Source organism: Chelon labrosus, assembly GCF_963514085.1.
Source record: "Chelon labrosus genome assembly, chromosome: 20".
NCBI classification, from domain to species: domain Eukaryota; kingdom Metazoa; phylum Chordata; class Actinopteri; order Mugiliformes; family Mugilidae; genus Chelon; species Chelon labrosus.
The window spans coordinates 1,681,966-1,702,183 of record NC_140353.1 but is presented as its reverse complement, the minus strand read 5'-3'; the positions used below and the strand labels follow the sequence as shown (position 1 = coordinate 1,702,183).

The 20,218-nt window shown below is 47.0% G+C and overlaps 1 protein-coding gene across 2 annotated transcripts in view; it reads left to right on the top strand.

Annotated features, from left to right (window-relative positions):
- The window catches only part of LOC311505458 (protein jagged-2-like), a 50,042-nt gene extending 30,694 nt beyond the window's left edge, over positions 1-19,348 (top strand). Inside the window, exons 6-26 of one of the 2 annotated variants that reach the window (XM_084569036.1) lie at positions 3,161-3,291; positions 3,404-3,523; positions 3,619-3,732; positions 4,235-4,348; positions 6,226-6,339; positions 7,274-7,320; positions 7,843-8,016; positions 8,106-8,256; positions 8,351-8,515; positions 8,750-8,863; positions 9,200-9,313; positions 9,683-9,796; positions 9,883-10,002; positions 10,120-10,147; positions 11,387-11,472; positions 12,661-12,774; positions 13,074-13,189; positions 13,279-13,539; positions 14,290-14,421; positions 16,370-16,529; positions 16,660-19,348. In XM_084569036.1, coding sequence (XP_084425162.1) covers positions 3,161-3,291; positions 3,404-3,523; positions 3,619-3,732; positions 4,235-4,348; positions 6,226-6,339; positions 7,274-7,320; positions 7,843-8,016; positions 8,106-8,256; positions 8,351-8,515; positions 8,750-8,863; positions 9,200-9,313; positions 9,683-9,796; positions 9,883-10,002; positions 10,120-10,147; positions 11,387-11,472; positions 12,661-12,774; positions 13,074-13,189; positions 13,279-13,539; positions 14,290-14,421; positions 16,370-16,529; positions 16,660-17,162 — 2,992 coding nt within the window. In that variant the 3' untranslated portion in view covers positions 17,163-19,348. The remainder of the gene's footprint in view (positions 1-3,160; positions 3,292-3,403; positions 3,524-3,618; positions 3,733-4,234; positions 4,349-6,225; positions 6,340-7,273; positions 7,321-7,842; positions 8,017-8,105; positions 8,257-8,350; positions 8,516-8,749; positions 8,864-9,199; positions 9,314-9,682; positions 9,797-9,882; positions 10,003-10,119; positions 10,148-11,386; positions 11,473-12,660; positions 12,775-13,073; positions 13,190-13,278; positions 13,540-14,289; positions 14,422-16,369; positions 16,530-16,659) is intronic. The other variant, XM_084569037.1, reaches the window with a different exon arrangement.
- The last annotated feature ends 870 nt before the right edge of the window (positions 19,349-20,218 follow it).

Sequence of the window (20,218 nt, the reverse complement as noted above, 5' to 3'; positions counted from 1 at the left end):
AACTTCTTGTGCGTCATCTCCTGACTCCTCTCACAAGGGTCAGACGAGCTTTTAAATTGTGTTTATGCACAATAGTCGCACACAGGGCTGTAATGTGGCTGTACATTGGGGTTTTGAGCATTTAAAGGCTAATTTAAGGCAGAGCAGGCGTCATAGCAGCTATGTGAACAGGAGAGGAGGCAATTTAGATTTGATTACATGTGGAACTGAACCGTGCATTTAGAAATGGTGGACGACGGGCTTTAAAAAGCCAAACACACTGTGCCAGGCGTTGGCAGAGGAGGGGAGGGAGGTTAAGGTTTTGCACCGAGGCAGGTTTGATTTACTCCCCTTCAAAAAAAAAAAAAAAAGAAGCTGGCATTTCTCATTGAAAATGGCCAGAGGATTGGAGGAGCGAGGAACACCCTGGAATGTGCCTCGACATGCGCCTCAGAGCTTCATCTCAACCAGAAACTCATCCAGCTCTGCTCAGGAAGAGAAAGGGAAAGAGAGGAGAGCAGCACGCCAGTTGTTGGTTTAAATGAAACGGTTCAGTTCGTTTAAAAGCGAGTCTGCATCAGCTCGTGCTTCAGCTTTGACCTGACGTATTTACTGTAACTGTGCATGAACAATCCTATCACCGAGATGTAAGCGACACACTTTTCTAGTCTTATAAATAAGAGACATGAACTAATTTTTTTCCGTTAGAGGCTTTAATTCGATTCGTGCATCTTTCAACAAACATTAAAAGTTCAAATCGGTTTGTTGTCATGGAGACGGCCGAGACGGTCAACACGCGAGTATCAAACTTCATTTACGAGGCTTTCAGCGGCTCGGAGGAGTCGGTCGGTGTCAGATGAGAACTGATTGAAAGCAGCAGGAAAAAAGAAAAAAAGAAAAGAAAAAGCAGCCGACGAGTGAAACTCCTAATTAATCTGTCAAACGACCGGGATCCTTTCAGACCGAATGAGAAACGACTTCAAGTGTCAAACATGAATCGGGGGAAAATTCTGAACACGTGAAAGAAGAGAGTGAAGGGTTAAAGTCAGAGAGAGAGAGAGGAGTCTGGCAGAGGGAAAGTAAAAATGTGTGTTTGGTCTCTTGTTTCTTACACACAGCAGATTCACAACCTACGCTCCCTCATGTGACACTACTAAACACGTAGCTAGGCAACAGCAGGATAAGTCCGTCCGCTGGATTTGGGCGCGAGTCTTTGCCTGTAAATGATTCCACACACAGACTCGCTAACAACCCCCTCCCCTCCACCTCCACCTCTGCTGCCCAGTCCCGGGCCCGTAGGTGTGGTTCGCGGGTAGCCGGTGGTATTTTTGGGCTCCGGGCCGGCCCCTTCCATTGATGGGACTGGCGACCGGCGCTTATGGGTAATGCCACCCTTCGCCTGTGGCCGCCTGAAAGCGTTCCCCCGCTCTCCCACACTGCAGCCAGACAGACTGTCCACGCTGCAGGGCTGCTGACAGTGTGCAGGGCACCGCCGCCGACCGCAGGGCCGGACGCCACCGCATACAAGTAGTAAACAATGCACATAACTGAGCTCTGCACGCCGAGCGCCAGCAGATCGGAGCGGCTGCAGTCGTGCACGGCGTTGAAGGCGTTGAAGCTGCATGAAACGAGGCTTTCTGTGCAGGTTTCAACAAAACCAGAACCCCTGCTGCGTGTTTATGACGTGAATCTTTGATAATCACAGCCTGTTGTTCCATAAAGAAAGCTCACTTTCATCTACTCACATTAGAACAGATTAGAGATAATTGAAAATGTTCTTTTATTTTGCACAAACTCAACCACATTTAAACATTTAAACATTCGGAAACAAAACCTGAGTTGTGCTTTAAAGATATTTGATGTCATGCATTCCCATTTTTTAGATTTAATTAAAGAAGTCCTCAAAAGTTCAACTTAGTTCAACCCTAAAAATATCCACAGATCAGCCACAACATTATGACCACTGACATATCAGAGCAGAACCAGATTATCCACCAGACACTTGATGCTTTTGTTACTGAGCAGCTCTCAGTACTACACAAGGACTCCAGCGTACTACAGCACATTACCCCTCACTACAGAGCAGTATATCACCACCGCTGTTTTGGTCGGAGACTGGAGAAAGAATGGGGGTGGAGGTGGGGGCGGGAGGGGAGTCGAGTAGAGAGGGAGATGGGATGCTCCCCTAAAATAGCTCCGGCGGAGAAATGACAGGACAGGTGGGGCAAGGTTACCGCTGGCCTTGGAATAACAGAGTGCTGCCATAAACCAACAGATTAGCTAACCCTGCGCCGGCCTCCCCCCTCCGAGACGACCGGCCCTCGTTCCACAAAACCCAACGCTCATTCCAAGTTTGACCTCAAGCCCAGCGCACGACACAGGAAGAGGGCTGAGAGACGACACACGACATGTGTGAGGACGGGAGGGAAAACTCTTCTCAGGACGTCAGTTTAGGGCTTTTTAAACTGCTGCCGAAGCAACTTGTTGATTACTGTGTCGTTCATAATCACTCCCCGCTCTTTAAATGTGAGAAATAGTTTATTTATGTCAATTTAAATAAAAAAATTGGACAAAACAAGCAATATGAAGACATTACAGGAACTTATGTTGAGGTATTCATGGACCTGTTTCACTATTTTTGAGTTTTTAAATTAGAAATTCCGGTTTGTTTTTCAGCGCAATAAGAATTTTGTGCAGGGACTCAGTTTAATAAATGCATCTGCAGAGTGTTTGCTTTGTTTTTATTTGCCATATTTTCCAGAGAGCATCCTGTCTGCATGTGTCTCCACTCAAACCTTTCTTCTTTTTGTTTTCTTATCACCGTCTAATCATCGGTTTCTGGACCGATTATGATTATGCATGGAGCAGCAGATGAGAGCAGATTCTCTCTGACTGGATTCAGCAGAATAATAATAATAATAATCCAGTTTTAGTTGTGGGATTATCTTGTGGATTAGAACGGAACAGAAAAGACAAAAAGATGAAAGGAAGTAAAAGGAGAAGTTAAAGAAAGAGAGAGGACAAAGAAAGTTTGAACAAAAGAAGGAAAGAAGAGAAGAGGGGAGGAAATCTGCCGCTACCACTGTGTTAACCCCTCCCTCCCTCAATCCCTCCCTCTCTCCCCCCCTCCCTCCCCATCTGTCCTCTCTGTCTAACAGTGTATTTGCTGCTTGTGTTGCAGGTGTAACTACGGCTGGCAGGGTCCGCTCTGTGACGAGTGCGTGCTGTACCCCGGCTGCGTTCACGGCACCTGCAACGAGCCCTGGCACTGCGAATGTGAGAAGAACTGGGGAGGCCTGCTGTGTGACAAAGGTCAGAGCCCCGGGGGGTTTTACCACCTCATGAAAGAAGGAGGGAGGCTGCAGAACGAACAAAGTCAGCTGTGTGTGTTTGTTTTTACATTAACCTCCATTCGTGTGCACAGATCTGAACTACTGCGGGACCAACCGGCCCTGCAAGAACGGAGGGACGTGCAAGAACACGGAGCCGGATGAATACAACTGCGCCTGTCTGGACGGCTACTCCGGGAAGAACTGCGAGATCGGTGAGTGTGAAAAGTCAAACCCTAACCCGAAAGACGCAGCCAGTTCCCCCCTGAGAAACAGAATGGATGATTAAATGTGAGATTTTATGCCCCAGCGGAGCACGCCTGTGTGTCCAACCCCTGCGCCAACGGAGGGACGTGCCATGAGGTCCCGTCAGGGTTTGAGTGTCACTGTCCTGCCGGCTGGTCTGGGCCCACCTGCGCTAAAGGTGAGAAACTAGTCACTGGTTGTGTTAGCTTAGATTTCTAATGAGCTGCTTAGTCTCTCAATTAAATGATTTTAGAGTCGGATACATACACTGATCAGCCACAACATTATGACCACTGAAAGGAGAAGGGAATAACATCAACCATCTCGGAAACAGCACAAGGTGTTGACCTGGCCTCCAAATTCACTAGATCCCAAACTGATCAAGTATCTGTGGGATGATCCACAGAGGCCCCTCCCCTCAAAGGCCCCCAAACTATTACTAATGTAATATATTTTGATTTAAAGCATCCATTCGTTGCATTAAGGCTTAAACAGGACCCTGTAGGAGCCATGAACTTAGAGCTGAACTCTGAGTTTTTCTTGTTTTCTCGTCTTAATTTCAGGTGAATAATAAACTCCTACAGTGAAGACTGATTAGTTTTCCAGATGGGACTAGAGCACATAGTAAACTACAGAGAGAGATATTTATTTACTTGTTATGTGACGGGGCTTGGTTTCAGACATGGATGAATGTGCGTCCAGCCCCTGCGCTCACGGCGGGACCTGCATCGACATGGAGAACAGCTTCGAATGCCTGTGTCCTCCACAGTGGACAGGAAAGACCTGCCAGATAGGTGAGCCCCCCTCTCTCTCTCTCTCTCTATTCACTGATTAGTGCAGATTAGATCAAGCCGAGGAGATGCTCGAGCAGAGGGACGTGGATGTGTTTGCTGATGTTTGTTTACCCCCACCGTGCAGTTTAACCAGCAGTCGCATTATTCAGGGAGGGCCACTCATTTTAAACGGGTGTGTGTTTGTGTGTATACCACTGACTGGGTATCATCTGCAACTTGAGCCAGGTGACTTGAGTAAAGCTAAAAATAACCCCCGGCCTGCCAACTGCTAGCCTTGGGACCAAATATACTCCAGCGGGGGGTTATCTTTGGCTCCAGACTGGGCGTGACAGAGGAGTATGTACGCTACGGTGAGGCGACGCCCCGGGGCATAGCGGAGCCCTCGTCCCGTTTCCACTGCAGCCAGGAAACACTTTATAACCTGTAAACATGCGCAGGGAGCAACTGAGACGCGGCGGCTTGTGTTACGGCTCCTCTTATTCTCCTGGAGCTTCTCCTTTCAGGGAGCAGGGTGGTACCTGTGGGAGAACGGGATGAAGGGGAAGGGGTGGTGGCGGCGGTTGAGGGGGAGGTTGAGTTTTTGGGAAAGGGCTCAGGGTGTTTAGTTTCAGCCGGCCAACAGGTGCCGCTTACCTCCTGGGAGTAGTATTAATGCACTGTGTTGGTTTATAGCGGGCGAGGCAGCGTGGCGGGCGCGGTGAGCGCTGCCTCTGAAACTGACCACTTGGAATGCTGCAGGTTGGCCTTCAGGGAATGCAATAGAGAGACGTTAACCCTCAGGGAGGGGGCGGGTGGGGGGGCGGCTGCGGAGAAAATAAAACCTCTTCAGACGTGAACTTCAAGCTGCAAATGTTCTGGCAATTTTACAAAAGGACCCCGAGTCGCTAGGGTCACTGGAGCCCGAGGAGAGGGAGACTAGATGTACCGTGTCATGTCATTCAATCCAGTCACTGGAGCTAGAAGGCTTAACACGTTTAAAGGTGCGACTAAATGTTCCACACTTTCAATAAAATGTCTGCATGCTGATACGTGTAATGACCCGTTTATAAACTGTGCTTTTGTTTAGCTGGTTTTAAAAAAATGTTTAAAAGCTCAGAGCGTCGGCCAAGTCCTGATGATGGTCGTAGAAAAAAAGGCTTTTGATCATTTACAAAAGTCACGTGTTGCACAGGTGATGCAGAACTTTCTGTAGCTAGTACTTTGTGTTTGTAAGTGTAAAAGGGATTTAATATGAATTAGGGATGTCCCGATCCATCTTCTTCTTCTTCGTCTGTTTTAATGGTGGCTGGCAAACGTCAAAGCTGCCAAAAAACCTAAGAAGAAGAAGAAGAAGAACAATCAGGTCTGAGAAAATCTTCCAGAGAGGGTTAGGGAGTTTATGGCAGCGTTGGATGACCAGAACATTTCTGGAGTAGAGAACACAAGGTACCAGCTACCCTCTCCACACTACATTAACTTTGACAGAAAGATTTATTGGACTGAATCCAGTCCACTCTAGGAGAAGACAAGGAAGACAAGGACAGACTTTAGGAAGACACAGGAGACCAACTCTAGGAGAAGACAAGGAAGACAAGGACAGACTTTAGGACGGTACAGGAGACCAACTCTAGGAGAAGACAAGGAAGACAAGGACAGACTTTAGGAAGCTACAGGAGACCAACTCTAGGACATTTAGGATCAGATCAGGAGTAAAACTCGATGGGGACGTCCCTAGTTTCAATAAAGTCATCGACATTAACATAAAATCTGATGTGACCATCTGGAGGTCAGAGGTCAGAGGTCAGAGGAGACCTGATCATCTCTGTTTTGTTTTTTTCTGTGCTGTGAAGAGGCAGCTACTCTTGGTGACGGGGCTTTCATTCGTTCTCTCTTTGCAGACGTTAATGAGTGTAAGGGGAAGCCTTGCCTCAAAGCTTTCTCTTGCAAAAACTTGATTGGTGGATATCACTGTGCCTGCTTTCGTGGATGGGTGGGCCAGAACTGTGACATCAGTTAGTATGACTCCAGTAAATCACTGGTCTCCGGCCTCTTTCCAACCCTCTTGTAGCGCGTAGAGCTGAAACCCAGACACCTTTGCTGGCCAGCCTCTGCTCCAGAACTTAATCTCAGAATGATGCGAAACACTTGTTAGCATTAGACGACTTCAGCTGTCGTGCAGCTTTGACAGCTAATGGAGAACGCAATCTGTTATCCTTTTATACCTCGACACAGTCAGCACTTATTTATCAGATTAAACAAACAGAGACATGTCCCAACATTCAACAGGCTCTGACAGAATGCAAGTGTCTTCCATTACCATCAAACTGATTTGTTTTTGCAGGATAATTGAAATTTACTATTTCTCCCATGGGGTTTCATTAGCATGTTAGCATGCTAATGGCTCAATTTCCCTCAATGGAGCCGTGTTAGCTTCCTCTGATCCAAGTATTACTTCTTGTCCGAGTTGTGGCAGGTTTTATTGGAGCCCCATGAGGCTTTGACAGCATGCTAACAGCTGGATCTAAAGCTAACAACTAAAATATGTGATCAGCCTTTACCGTCCAGTGCAGACATTTATTTATTTTGCAGTATAGACTAGAGAATAGACTAGAGAATAGAGGAGCAGCTCGTCAGTCAGAGGTGCTGGGCTTTAGCTTCCATTCAGTCTCTTTCATACCTCTCTGATGGCCTGCCGCTCGCCGGCTAACTCTTCAGGGCTTTGACACTAAAACTTCTTTCCAAACCTACGTCTGAATTCTTTAGCGGTAGCGTTTCCCTCTGCAGCTCTGAACCTGCACCCCTTCCAGACACGGATCCCTTTGCTTCTGTCCCGTCGACCACTTTTCCTCCTGTAGCAGCTGCATGCACGTAAAAGCCTCGATGCATGACGCACCTCCCCCCTCATCATCGTAGAGCTCGGTTTAACGTCCGACGTTGTCTCCGCAGATGTGAACAGCTGCCACGGACAGTGTCAGAACGGAGGGACCTGCAAGGTGAGCTTTCACCGACACTGAGGTCTTTGGTTTTTAACGTGAATGATGTGATAATTGAGTAGGAACGCGATTATTCCTGATCATCAAAGCGACTGTCAAAACATTAAAGGATATGCTCAGGGGTGTTGTGTCTCTAAAAACTGGTTACCAACTCATAGCACCTGGAAGTGTTCCTTTCACTTTTTATTGTGAATAAATTCATAGCAACATTTATTGTTCCCTGAGTCATCCTTTTATACCACGATGAATCAAAGATAAATCAATCAAACCCAATTAACTTTTACATTTTAATAATTTTATTGGTATTTATGTTTTTCATTTATTCAAATCCAAAGATAACTTATGAATTAACTGCCAATATATTAAATCAATGCGAAATTCATCAACAACAGTGTTCAGATTGAAGATACCATCCGCCGCCACGCCCTGGGTGGTATCTGAACGAAACCGAACAGCTGACGCTCTGACAGTTTGATTATCTGCTCTGAAGTCTTTGATAACTTCTTCTTGTCTTACTCCCAGGAGGCGTCCCGAGGCTACCACTGTGTTTGCCAGCCAGGCTTCACGGGTCGGCACTGCGAGGTGCAGAAGAACCGCTGCTCCAGCAGTCCCTGCAGGAACGGCGGCCGCTGCCACGCCCTGCTGGACGGCTTCATGTGTGAATGCCTGCGAGGCTTCACCGGTACGACGTGTGAGGTGAGGACTGACATTTACACGGATTTAAGAAGCCGGCTTCATTCCTCCCGCGGCGCCGCTCACACTCTTTCTGGTTTTTCATTCCGAAGGTGCAGAGCGACCCGTGCAACCCGAACCCGTGCCACAACAAGGCCCAGTGCCACGGCCTGATGGGCGACTTCTACTGCAGCTGCCCCGACGAATACGAGGGCAAAACCTGCTCAGAGCTCAAGGACCACTGCAAAACCAACCAGTGTCAAGGTACCAGAGCAAAAACCTGCACCGGCTCAGGATGCACCACACACACACCACTCACACTCTCTGCTCAACGTCTTTCAACTCCTGTCACCCGCAGTGATTGACAGCTGCACCGTTGCCGTGGCGACCAACGACACCCAAAAGCCTTTGTGGCACATCTCGTCCAACGTGTGCGGACCGCACGGCCGCTGCATCAGCCTCCCCGCCGGGAACTTCAGCTGCTCCTGTGAACCAGGATTCACTGGCACCTACTGTCATGAGAGTGAGTCATTATTAGCTTCACACTCAGACGCAGAGTCAGACTATATTTATCATCAGTTACCGTCACTGGGAACCACACAGTTACTACGGTAAACCAGACTCCTGTTTCACTAAAAGAATTCACAACAGGAGGAAGAAACACAAGAAGAAGGACTCTAATTCTAAAAGTCAATAAATGACCCGGAGGCCTAAATGTAGTGCTTCATCTCTTTGTTTTTTCTCTCTCTCTCTGCAGACATCAACGACTGTGCATCCTCCCCCTGCAAAAACGGAGGAACCTGCATCGACGGGATCAACTCCTTCCAGTGTTTCTGCCCTGGCGGCTGGGAGGGCAGCCTGTGTGATGTCGGTGAGTGGGTGTGGAGCAGAGGAGTGGGGGTTTTTTTTGGGGGGGGGACTTAGCATAGCGATACGAGTGAGTCACATACCCTGAGAGAAGAAGAAGAAGAAGAAGAAGCAAAGGAATGAATCTCAGTCTGAGGATGATCTGATCAGTGTGCACATTTGCAGATGACACCATTACGTATATATATATTAATATATGTATAAGTAACTGTGGTTTTAACTTTATTCAGACTTTACCAATCAAATAATAATATATCAAACCGCTTGCTGCAGAGAACAGGAGATCAAACCATAATGTGCAGTGTGATATAATCGAGTCTTCTCTGTGACTTTGCTGCAGATGTGAACGAGTGCAACAGGAACCCGTGTCAGAACGGAGGACGCTGCGTTGACCTGCTCAATGACTTCTACTGCAACTGTGTCGACAGCTGGAAGGGGAAAACCTGCCACTCACGTGAGTTAGCGGCCATTAGAGAGACGCACGGTGTATATGAAACGTGCAACGACAACATGCACCCGTCTTTTATCTTCTTATGATCTGGCATCGTTTCTCTTTTCCGTCACTTCCCACGTTCTCATGTCACGAACCGAAACACGTCGCTCTAATAGATTTGTTCCATGTATCACCAGTCCTGATCTTTTCATGTTCTCCAACATGTCAGGTCTCATATTTATAACTACTCCACTTTCTTAATCTCCGTTCTGACGAGTGATGCCTTCACTGGCTGCTGTGCCAACGTGTTTTTTTTTTGTCTCTGGTGCTGAACCAAACTGGCACAGAGTCAACTTGCTGAAATCTGTTTCCCATGCTGCCTCCGATCAGGTGAGAGCCAGTGCGACTCCGCTACCTGCAGCAACGGAGGGACGTGCTTCGACCACGGTGACTCCTTCCTCTGCAGCTGCCCCTCGGGCTGGGGGGGCAGCACCTGCAACACAGGTCAGAGCGCTGGGTGTAAGTAACGCTGGTGTTACGTCAACGCTCATGAACGTCCTCATCAACAGAAATGTTCTTGTTGTTTTTAGCCAAGAACAGCACCTGTGACTCGGGCCCGTGTGAGAACGGAGGGACGTGTGTCGGAGGAGGAGCAGACACCTTCAAATGCATCTGCAAGGACGGATGGGAGGGGCCCACGTGTGCACGGAGTACGACGCTTTAGTTCTAATGTCACAACTTTTACTTTTAATAACTGAAAGAGATGATTCTTAGAGATGAAGATGATGAAGTTGATGTTTATTGTGTCTTCCTCTTCTGTCTTGCAGACGTTGATGACTGTAATCCACATCCCTGGTAAGACGGCTTTTATTTTCATGTTCATTCATCTTTGCATTAAGATCCTAAAGTCACCAGCTTCAGGTCCGTGTGTTCAGACCTGGCATCAACATGCGTCTCCAGATCCAGTCTTAGTTTTCCAGTAGAGTATTTTAACAGTGGTCGTCTCTAATGGATCTCTACCGCTGCTTCAGGTCCGAGAACCGCCGTTAGACGTTAGTTAGACCTGCACAAAACTCAGATTATAACTCCAACACTGGAAGCTTCCATATGCATGAATAAAGACAGTAGCTCCTCATACATGTTGGTGGAGAGTTGTCCACATTCATCCTCTCAGTTTATTTGCGTTTTCTGTCCGATTCGTGAAGTTAAACCCGAGTGCACACGAGTCCCTTCTTCCTCCCGTTTGCTGTTATTAACTCAGAGACATCAGATCCGTTGACGTTTCCGTGATCTCTGAGTCACTCTGGACAAACTCCAACAAACTGTTTCGACTTGAGAAAATATGAAGGAGAGCTGGAACAGCTGCAGGCCTTCTTCTCAGGGATTCCCAGCTTTTTTTTTTTTGTTGTTTGTTTCCAGCGAATTCCTGTGGGGGTGTCAGTGCAGATGGAACTTAGTTGGATTAGTTACAAATTTGTGTTTAATGAGAGAAAATTATTTTGGCAAAGATGTTGAAACACAAATTTCTGGATCTTTATTTGAATTATTTTGACATTTGATTTGATAAAACTGGAACAGAAGCATCTTCAGACGACCTCTCTACATCAGAGAAGCCACACTGGACAAAAGCCCCCCCTTCGTCATCCCTTCTTCCTCCTCACCCTCCCCCATCAGTGAGTGACAGGTGGATTAGTGGATTTTTTTTTAGTTTTTGGGGGAGAAGGGGAGGAGAGTGTGAAGAGACCCCCCCCCCCCCATTCACCAACCTCAACCTGGGGCTAGTTGTGAGGAGTGGAGGTGTTAAGGGGTTTGAGGGGGGGCACTCAGTATGTGGTCTGCATGGATTTACATATGAAGTCTGGAAAGTCTCTGCAAACCACCGTGTACTACAAGAGTCTCTAGTTGGGCACATTTTTAGTTTCCCACTAATTTCCTGCAAAGATTTTCTGATCAAATTAAACAAACTTGAATTCCTGTGTTTTCTGCATCTTGTCAAGTGGACAGACGTGTCAGAGAGTAAATGTAAAAGGCTGAGAAGCTTCAGACATGTGAAAGGTCTTGTTAATTAAACCGTGTGTTTTGTCTCCTCTTCAGCTACAACGGCGGCCTCTGCGTCGACGGCGTGAACTGGTTCCGCTGCGAGTGCGCTCCAGGATTCGCCGGACCGGACTGTCGCATCAGTGAGTGTTTGTGGCCTGTGGGAACCAGGGAGGGGGGGGCGGGCGGGTATGTTAGGGGTCAGGGGTGAAAGGCCGGCGGCGGAGGCGGGTGGAGGGGTTGAGCCGATTGTTTCAGGGCGACAGATTAGGATCCTTTTAGGAAGACGGTCTTAGCCTCTGAGCCGAGGTCAGAGCGGAGGTTCGGCGGACGGGTCGGTGCGCTCTCCCGCGGCTTTCTGGGAGAAAGCAAGAAAGAGAAAAAGAATAAAAAATATAAAAGCTGTTATCCAGCTGAAGAGCCGAGAACCAAACTGGTATCGACTCATTGTGCAGGGAGTGATTCACTCATTGGAGATATTTATTCATGAGGCTGAGCTTCAGAAAGATTTGAACAATACAAGTAAGAATGATTGTATAAATTAAGATTAAGATGGGATTATTATTATTACCTGCTATTCCTAATTTGTCTCCTGTTTTACTAAAGCCTGCTGAACGAGAAGCGAGAAATTTGTTCTTGCTCCTAGGGCTGCCAGAACAAGAACAAATACTTCATGAGAAACTCAAATGCCGAACTCTGGGAATGTCCTCATAGGCCCCTCCCACTGCAGCATATGTCACACACGCTAAGCATTGTGGGAGATAGACTTTCGGATGTCAGTCGTGTCCATCGGATCACGCCGTTCATTCAGCGTACACCTACACACAGTATGACCATCTCTACCCAGGAGAGGTCACACTGCTAACATTAGCATCTGGGAGCTAACAGAGTGGCCGCTAGCATTTCCGCTTTTCTGCATTAAACACGCCCACTTCTAATTCTGACCAATCACACAACAGTAACCAGACACCAGATGAGAAAAAAGTTCTGTCCGGTTGATGTGTAGAGAAGAAGCTGCAAGAACAAACTTCTCATGGAGTGTGTAACAGCCTTAAGAGTAGAGAACAGAACACCCAGAACCAAACAGCAGACCACCATGTGCCAGAATTTATAGGTTATCATGTTGTTATGTTACTGGTCTGGTGTCCTTAACTTCAATGCATGAGTGAACCCAAAATGAGTTTGACCCCCTTTGTTCTGGATGCACAAGAACACATTGATTGATCGATCAAGAAGAAGCCTCAGTTGTCACCTGAAACAGTCCCAGACCGTGTGTTTTTATCTTTTCCACGTTGAGCTCTATTTACTGAATCTGTGCTTTTCCTCTCCAGACATAGACGAGTGTCAGTCGTCCCCTTGTGCCGAGGGTTCCACCTGTATCGACGAGATCAACGGCTACCACTGCGCTTGTCCTCCGGGACACGCTGGACCTCGCTGTCGAGAGTGTAAGTACGATAGATTACCAAATTGTGACAATATTTGTGACTTTGGAGGAGGATGCTTTGCTCTGATTGGTTTATCAGATTAGATAACTGATAGTGAAGCCAGACTCAATTCTGAATTTTATCAAGTGACGTGTTCCAATCAATGCAGAGAAAAAATACCTCGAACGTTCCAGGTATTCTGGAAAAATGGGCACGTGCACTTACTCACAGGACGTTTTCTGACCTTTTTATAGTCGAAATAAGCTAAACTTCTGCTACAATTATTTGTTAAATTGTTAAGCATTTCTTCTTCTCTGCAGACATCGGACTCGGGAAGTCGTGCCGTCACGCCGGCCTTCAGTTTCCTCACGGCAGCCACTGGGAGGAGGAGTGCAACGCCTGCCAATGTGTCAACGGCAACGTTCGCTGTTCTAAGGTCAGTTCTCCAACAACCCGTCCGCCTCTACGTCCAGCATTTTCCTAAATCACTGTTTTCGTCACTGACTCCTCCTCCCTGTCCTGCAGGTGAGGTGTGGTCGTCGGCCCTGCATCCTACCGAAGGCCCTCCCTCCTCCGGACTCCGGCCCTCCGTCCTGCCCCGGGGGCCACGAGTGCGTGGAGCATCAGTTCCTCACCTGCTTCTCGCCGCCGTGCCATCACTGGGGCGTGTGCTCGACGCCCGACCCCCCCACGCCGCTGCACACCCAGTGTGAGCCCAACAGCGGTTACCTGGACAACAGCTGCGCCCACATCACGCTCATCTTCAAGAAGGACAAAGTGCCGCAGGTAAATAAAACACAGGAAGTAGGAAGTCTTCTGTTTTAAAATGATCTTTGAGGAATTTTTTTATATTTTATGCACAAAACATTTCATCAACAAGTTAAGTCTAGTCTCTGACAATAAAACAGCGCCGGCTGGTTTGTCGGTTTAATGAGAGAATATTTCAAATATAGCGTTGATGACATGAAGCGTCGTGGTTTTACGGCCGAGGGCGTCGCGCTGTTGTTAATTAAGAGCCAGACGTTTGATCGGCTCTGATATCCCTGCAGGAGGAAAGTGAACAGCGTTGACTCCAGTCAGCAGATGTCAAGATTAAACATCTGAGATCAGTGTCGTCCCGCCCTGGATTGTTAAGATCTGATAAATAACTCAACACTAACAACCCAGGGTGGCGGAAAATCTCATTCTCAAATCTACAACCACAGACACACACAAGAGTCTGGTTTATGTCAGCGTTCTGCTCCTGTTTCCCTCTGACGGCAGATGTTTTGGTTTAAATCGTCCTGCCGTTAAGACGGGGATGTTTGGAGGTTACAAAACTCAAATTAAGTTCAGGTTTAATCTTCTTTGTTGAATCAAAAGACAGAAATCAACAGTGAGAAGTATTTCTGTCTGGTCACGTGACCTTTACACCTGAGGAATACATCAGAATCTTACTGACGCTGGACGCAGCGATCTGATTGGCTGCGTCAGACACAGACGTCCTCGTCTTCGGGTGCAGATGCTGACTCGTCTCCTCTTGTCTTTGCGTCCCAGGGCACCACGGTGGAGAACATCTGCTCCGAGCTGAGGTACCTCCCCGTGACTCGGACGCTGGCCGAGGACCGAGCGCTGCTCTTCCTCTGTGACCTGTCCTTCTCCAACGGGGACGCCGTGGAGGTCGCCATGGTGATTACCACACACTCATATATATACACTTTATAGTGTTAACCTAAATGAAGGAGCACGAGGCTGCAGAAAAGATTAGAAAGAAGAAAGAAAGACGAGGGAGGAGGAAAACATCTGGAGGAGATTTAGTTTTTCTGCTGGAGCACCTTTCTGATCTCTTCCTCTTCTTCTTCTTCTTCTTCTTCTTCTTCTGTCTTTTTTTATACCCTCACTGCTTCTATTTGCTTTCCTCTCCTGTCCTGTCTCTCTTGTTTCTCTGACTCTTTCTGCCTCGGCCACCCAGACTTGAGGGGAATCAGTGGCTTTGGGGCTGTAAGCTCTTAATGGAGGGGATTAGCTCTCGCTCCTCTGATGTTAGCAGACGGGGTTTTGTGCGACAGATACAGGAAAAGGAGTGGCAGCCTGACATCAACCCAAACCCCTCAACAGCAGAACAACAAAAAAAAAATAATACAAAATAAAAATAAATCCCTCCCTGTCACGGCGCTGGGCTCTATTGGTCCGGCCTCAGCGTGGAGGTTCGGAGTCCGTCAGAGAACTGTGTTTATAAAGAGTCAAGCGGCTCTTCTCTGACTTGACATGTTGAATCTGCTCTAAGTGAGATGGACGGAAAATCAGGAGACGTTCAAGTAGCTGCAGCAAAATATTTGGATGTGACGCACGAATGGAAGGAAAGGAGAGAGAAACTGAAGACTTCAGACACGACCACAGCTCTCTGAGGCTTCCTGAACCACTAGATAGATAGATGGATAGATGGATAGATGGATAGATAGATAGATAGATAGATAGATAGATGGGTATATAAAAAATCAAAGTATAGTGAGGTAGAATGTATAAGGCATATATAGAAAATATACAAATGTATAACAATTCAAGAGTAAAATAGAAAATAAATAAATATGAAGTATATAAAAAATATATACAAGGTGCATATAAAATATACAAAAGAATTTAAAAATATATATACATATATACAAAAAAATTCAAGAGTAAAAAATAGTAAAAAAATATATAAAACCACACACACATATATAATACATATACATGGTACATATAAAATACACACAGGTATATTAATATTTACATACAAAGTACATATAAAAATATACAATATCTGAGGTATCTGAGGTATGTACTTGTATATAAAGGAGAATACTTCCTGATATCCTCCATCCCAGTGGTTCGTGTGTGTATTCATGTGTGTATTCATGTGTGTTTATGTTAGACCCAGCTGACAGGAGTGTGTTGTATAAAGACCCAGAGCTGTCACTCACACTGAGGAGGTCTAGGGGGGCGGGGCTAGAGGTGTGTGAATGAGCTGCTGATTTCCTCAGGAGAAGAAGAAAAGAGGAGTGTTTGTCCCGGGGCTAGTGGGGAGCACAGCTGGCCTCTCCTTTTTGTTTGTCCTAATTGAACTACACGACTAATCCCACCCCCCACCTCCCTGCTCTCACCCCTCAGCACCTTATTAGGCAATTAACTCCACCCTCTGTGGTCTCAGCAGGGGAGGGAGGCCGGGGGGGGCAGGGGGGGCAAGGGGGGGCGCAGAGGGGGGCAGGAGGTCTGAGGCTGCCAGATGTTGGGATGAATGTGTTTTCTTGCCTGGAGCCAGACTCTGACCGTTCGGGACGTATTGTCTTTCTGTACCGGGGGGGCTCACCCCTCTTCCCCCATCCTTCTTCTCCTCTTCCTCCTCCTTCTCCTCCTCCTTGGTTTTCTTCTCCTTCTTCACCTCCCACTTCTCTTCCTACTCTTCGTCCTTCTTCTTTAACTCCTCCTCCTCCTCTTTCCTCTTCCTCCTCCTTCATCTTCTCCTCCAACACCTCCCCCCATTACTCCTGGAGGATAAAGCATCAGTAGCTGATGAATGAATCTCAGGTTGATGTAAACACGTGGGGTTCTTGTAACTGACTCCTCCATCTCTTCTCCTCTTCCTCCGTCTCCTCAGTCCTTCGAGCAGGACGGCCGGTCGAAGGACAGCGAGTGTGGACAGATCAAGAAGGCGGCCAGCGCCGTCGCCGGAGCCCTGTCCAAGCGCCACAACAGCACCGTGCTCCTGTCTGTGGTGGAGGTGAAGGTGGAGGTGCTGGTGGAGTGTCCCCCCGTGGGTGAGTTACCCGTTTGATCCGTTAGCTCGTTAGCTCGTTAGCTCGTTAGCTGAACCAAAGGGAACATGGTGGTGGCTGGTTTTGTTCTTCTTCTGGACGACTGAGCGTCTCTCTGTCTTCTAACCTCCAGGGTACCTGGTCCCGGTCCTGTGCGTGGTCTTCAGCGTCCTCTGGATCTTCTGCATCGTCGTCTGCGTCTGGTGGACCCGCAAGAGGAAGAAAGAGCGCGAGAGAGAGTCTCAATCAGAGGACACGACGGTCAACAACCAGCTGGAGCCGCTGCGGAGCAACGCCCTCAAGGACAACCGGGACAAGGACATTCAGTACGAATGCAAGAAGCTGATGGGCCCCTCCGACAGGACGTGCGACGGGGCCGAGGGCGAGGAGGACGGGGAGCGCGAGGAAGACGAGGAGAGGGCGCTGAGCATCGTGGTCAAGCGTCCGGCTCAGAAGTGCTCCTCCGCCGCGGGGGAGCAGGACAGGGGGACGAGGGGTAAAGGAGGGTTCATCTGCACGTCACGCAGCGGCCCGGTGAAGGCGCCGCACCGGACGGCGTACAGCCCCAAAGACAACCGGTGTAAAAACCTGAACGCCGCCAAGCTCAGCGAGGACGTTAAAGATCAGTATGTGTGAGGAGGAGGAGGAGGAGGAGGAGGAGGAGGAAACTGCGATGTCTTCAACGTCACTGACTTTTCAACTCTTAAAAAAAAAAAAGAACCAAAAGTGAAGATTACAGATGCTTTAATTTTTGTATTTTTGTTTGTCACTAATTATTTAACGTCCTCGTCGTCCGGCTGCGGAGGCTTCACCACCACCACCACCAAAAAACAACAAAAAAAGACTCTCCTTCTGGTTTCTGGATTTCATCTGAATCGTCACCAAGAATCGTTCTAATTTTCTAATTCAGTTTTATTTTTTCCTGTTTACAGTTTGCTTCATGAAAACTTAACGCTCCTTCCTTTCCTTCTGGTTTAAAGCCAACGTCGTCGGCTGGCAGCTGTTTAACAGTCCTCTCTACTGTCTGGTGTTTCCTGTCTGCCTTAGCCCAGACCCCGGGGCCTTTTACAAATCACCTTTTTATTTAAAAAAGAAAAAAAAATTACAAAAAAAAGTTTTATATCTACATGTCTTTGAGAGAGAATCTGCTGTATGACGCCTGGCATGAGAATTTTTCTTGTTTACATTCGTTTAAATAATTGTCGCCGCCTCCTTCCCTGCGAGTCTCCGTGATGATTTTCAGTATTTGCTTTGGTAGAAAAGTGCCTTCAGCCCTGGTTTCGATCCTTTTCTCTCCTCCTGTCCACTTGATGCAGAGTCTAAACGCAAATAAAGGGAAAGAAGAAGAAGAAGAAGAAGAAGAAGAAGAAGAAGAAGAAGTCCTGATCACAGCTCTTCATTCATGTCCCACTAAAGGCTTGTTTCTTTTTGCAATGTACATAAATGTAAATACGATCAGATGGCTGTGTATATTTGAGTTTAGTAACTTAAGTGACGCTTTGTATCATAGTTATTCTAAAGAATAAGACTGTTTTGTGTGTTTTTAATGTTTTTTTTTTTTGTTTTTTTTAAAGATGTCATTCCGTTTCTTAGTGTCTGTTTGACGCTACCACAGGTTTTATAACACGTCCGGACTGAAACATTGGTTTAAAAAAGAGAAAACTGTTTTTTTGTTTGTTTTCTTTTTGTCTCCACCATCATTACTATTATTATTATTATTATTATTATTATTATTAGTTGCAGCTGTTCAGGAGACACATGCAGAGTTTGGAAATCTGATTCGTTTGACTCCTGTCCTGTGAACGGCCGGTGAAAATTAAAGCCACGAATCTCCCCCTTCAACAGAATCTTGACTGATGTTTGAAGAGCTACGTTCAGGGTTTTAAATGTTTAGTCTCAGTCCTCCTGCAGACGTCGGTCGACCCGTCCCGTCGACCTGTCCCGTCCCGTCCCGTCTGCTCAGCGGCGTCAATGAAAATGTCTGAGGCCGAAGCTGTCAGCGCCGCTCGTTCATTGAGAGCCTTAGCTTTGGCTTCACATCAGACGGCGGCGTGGCGTGACCATGCCGTCGACAGCGAAGGTGAAGCATTGTGGAAAGTGGAATACTGCACATGCTCCTCCTCAGCTCGTCTCTTATTTTAGGCCTCGGAGGCTCCACATGTGTAAATAACGATTGCAGCTTCACCGATGACGCTGCACGACATCCTAGCTAGTTTTTTATTTTGTTTTTTTTTAGTAAAATGCCAGAAAGCACTCTTCTCCTTTTATTTTGATTTGCCTTGTTCTCTGGCGGGAAGTCTCCAACGAGCACTGATGCATCCCATTTCTATTTTCACTACACACTTACGGGTCACAGGGTCCAAGTCATTTAAAAAGAAAAGCCTCAGAGTCACGGTGCGTTGACAGCAGAGACGCCGTGCGAGGCGGCTGAAGTGCCCTTTAGCAAGACGCTGAACCCTCATCACAGACAGGAGTGTGTGTCCTGTAATAAGCCCCTCCCCCCTCACCTGTTTTAAGCCCCGCCTCTCCCTGTGTTTGTGTCCTGGTCTAATGAAGGGAACAAGTTGTGTCGTCCGTCTGTTTCTGCACTAAGAACACACGGGAAGAGAGAAATGTTCAGTATCGCCTCCACACTGGGAAATAAATAAATAAATGAATAATAAAATAAAATATCTGTGGATGTTTTTCTTTTTTTTTATGCAAATTGTGGGGAATAAAAACTAATTTTACGTTGTGTTACAGTGGCCTCAGTGAGGGGCTTAAAGAATGTGCAGAACCATTGTAATTATTTTGTACAAATTTGGTAAAAGTCTTTGGTTTGTTAGTGGAATTTTATTTGTTTGTTCTTAGAACAATCCTATTATTTATTAAAGTATTTTATACCAAACTTGACTTTGTGTTGTCTTCATTGATGGTTGAGCCGTTTGGTTTTAAAACCAATCAGCCGCCTCTCGCCTCCCGCTCCGTTAAGCGCCGAGCCAATGAGGTGAGTGTTAAATGATTAATGTCGAGGCAGCTGTGGCGCTCGGTGGGACGCCGTGTGTCGTGCCGTCGTGTGTTCATTAACCCGGCTGTTGTTTTGGGAAGAATGGGAAGCGTGTCTGGAATCCCGGTGGGGGTGGGAGTTTCGCGGGCGTTCGCGGGCTGTTTTTCGGGTCGCGCGTTTGTACGACGCACGTCTGCTGAGCTGCAGGAGAAGACTCTTCATCTGCTTCACCTTTACACGCTGAACATTAGATTAAAAGTGTTTTAGTGCTTTGATCTGATCAAATCAAATGGAAGGTTCCATTTAGCCTTAACGTCACCTCATTAATACTAGAGCGTCATAAAACCAACAGCTACAAACAGTGAGGCTCCAACCTGATCAATTATTCTGATCAGAGATGAACTGTTACCATGGAGACTGAATAAAATAATCTGATCAGATATATCAAACAATGCAGAACTTTATTAACAAAGAGGATCTGCTGCTGTGGAGCATCAGATCTGCAGGAAATGGAACAGAAGAAGAAGAAGAAGAAGAAGAAGAAGGAGGAGGAGGAGGAAGTTGAAGAAGGAGAACAAGTAGTAGAAGAAGAAAAAGAAGCTGCAGGAGGACGAGGAGGAAGATGTGCAATACAAATGAGATTCTCCTCCATGTCCTCCTCCTCCATGTCCTCCTCCAGTCCTGAATGTCTAGAGTCTAAGAAGAC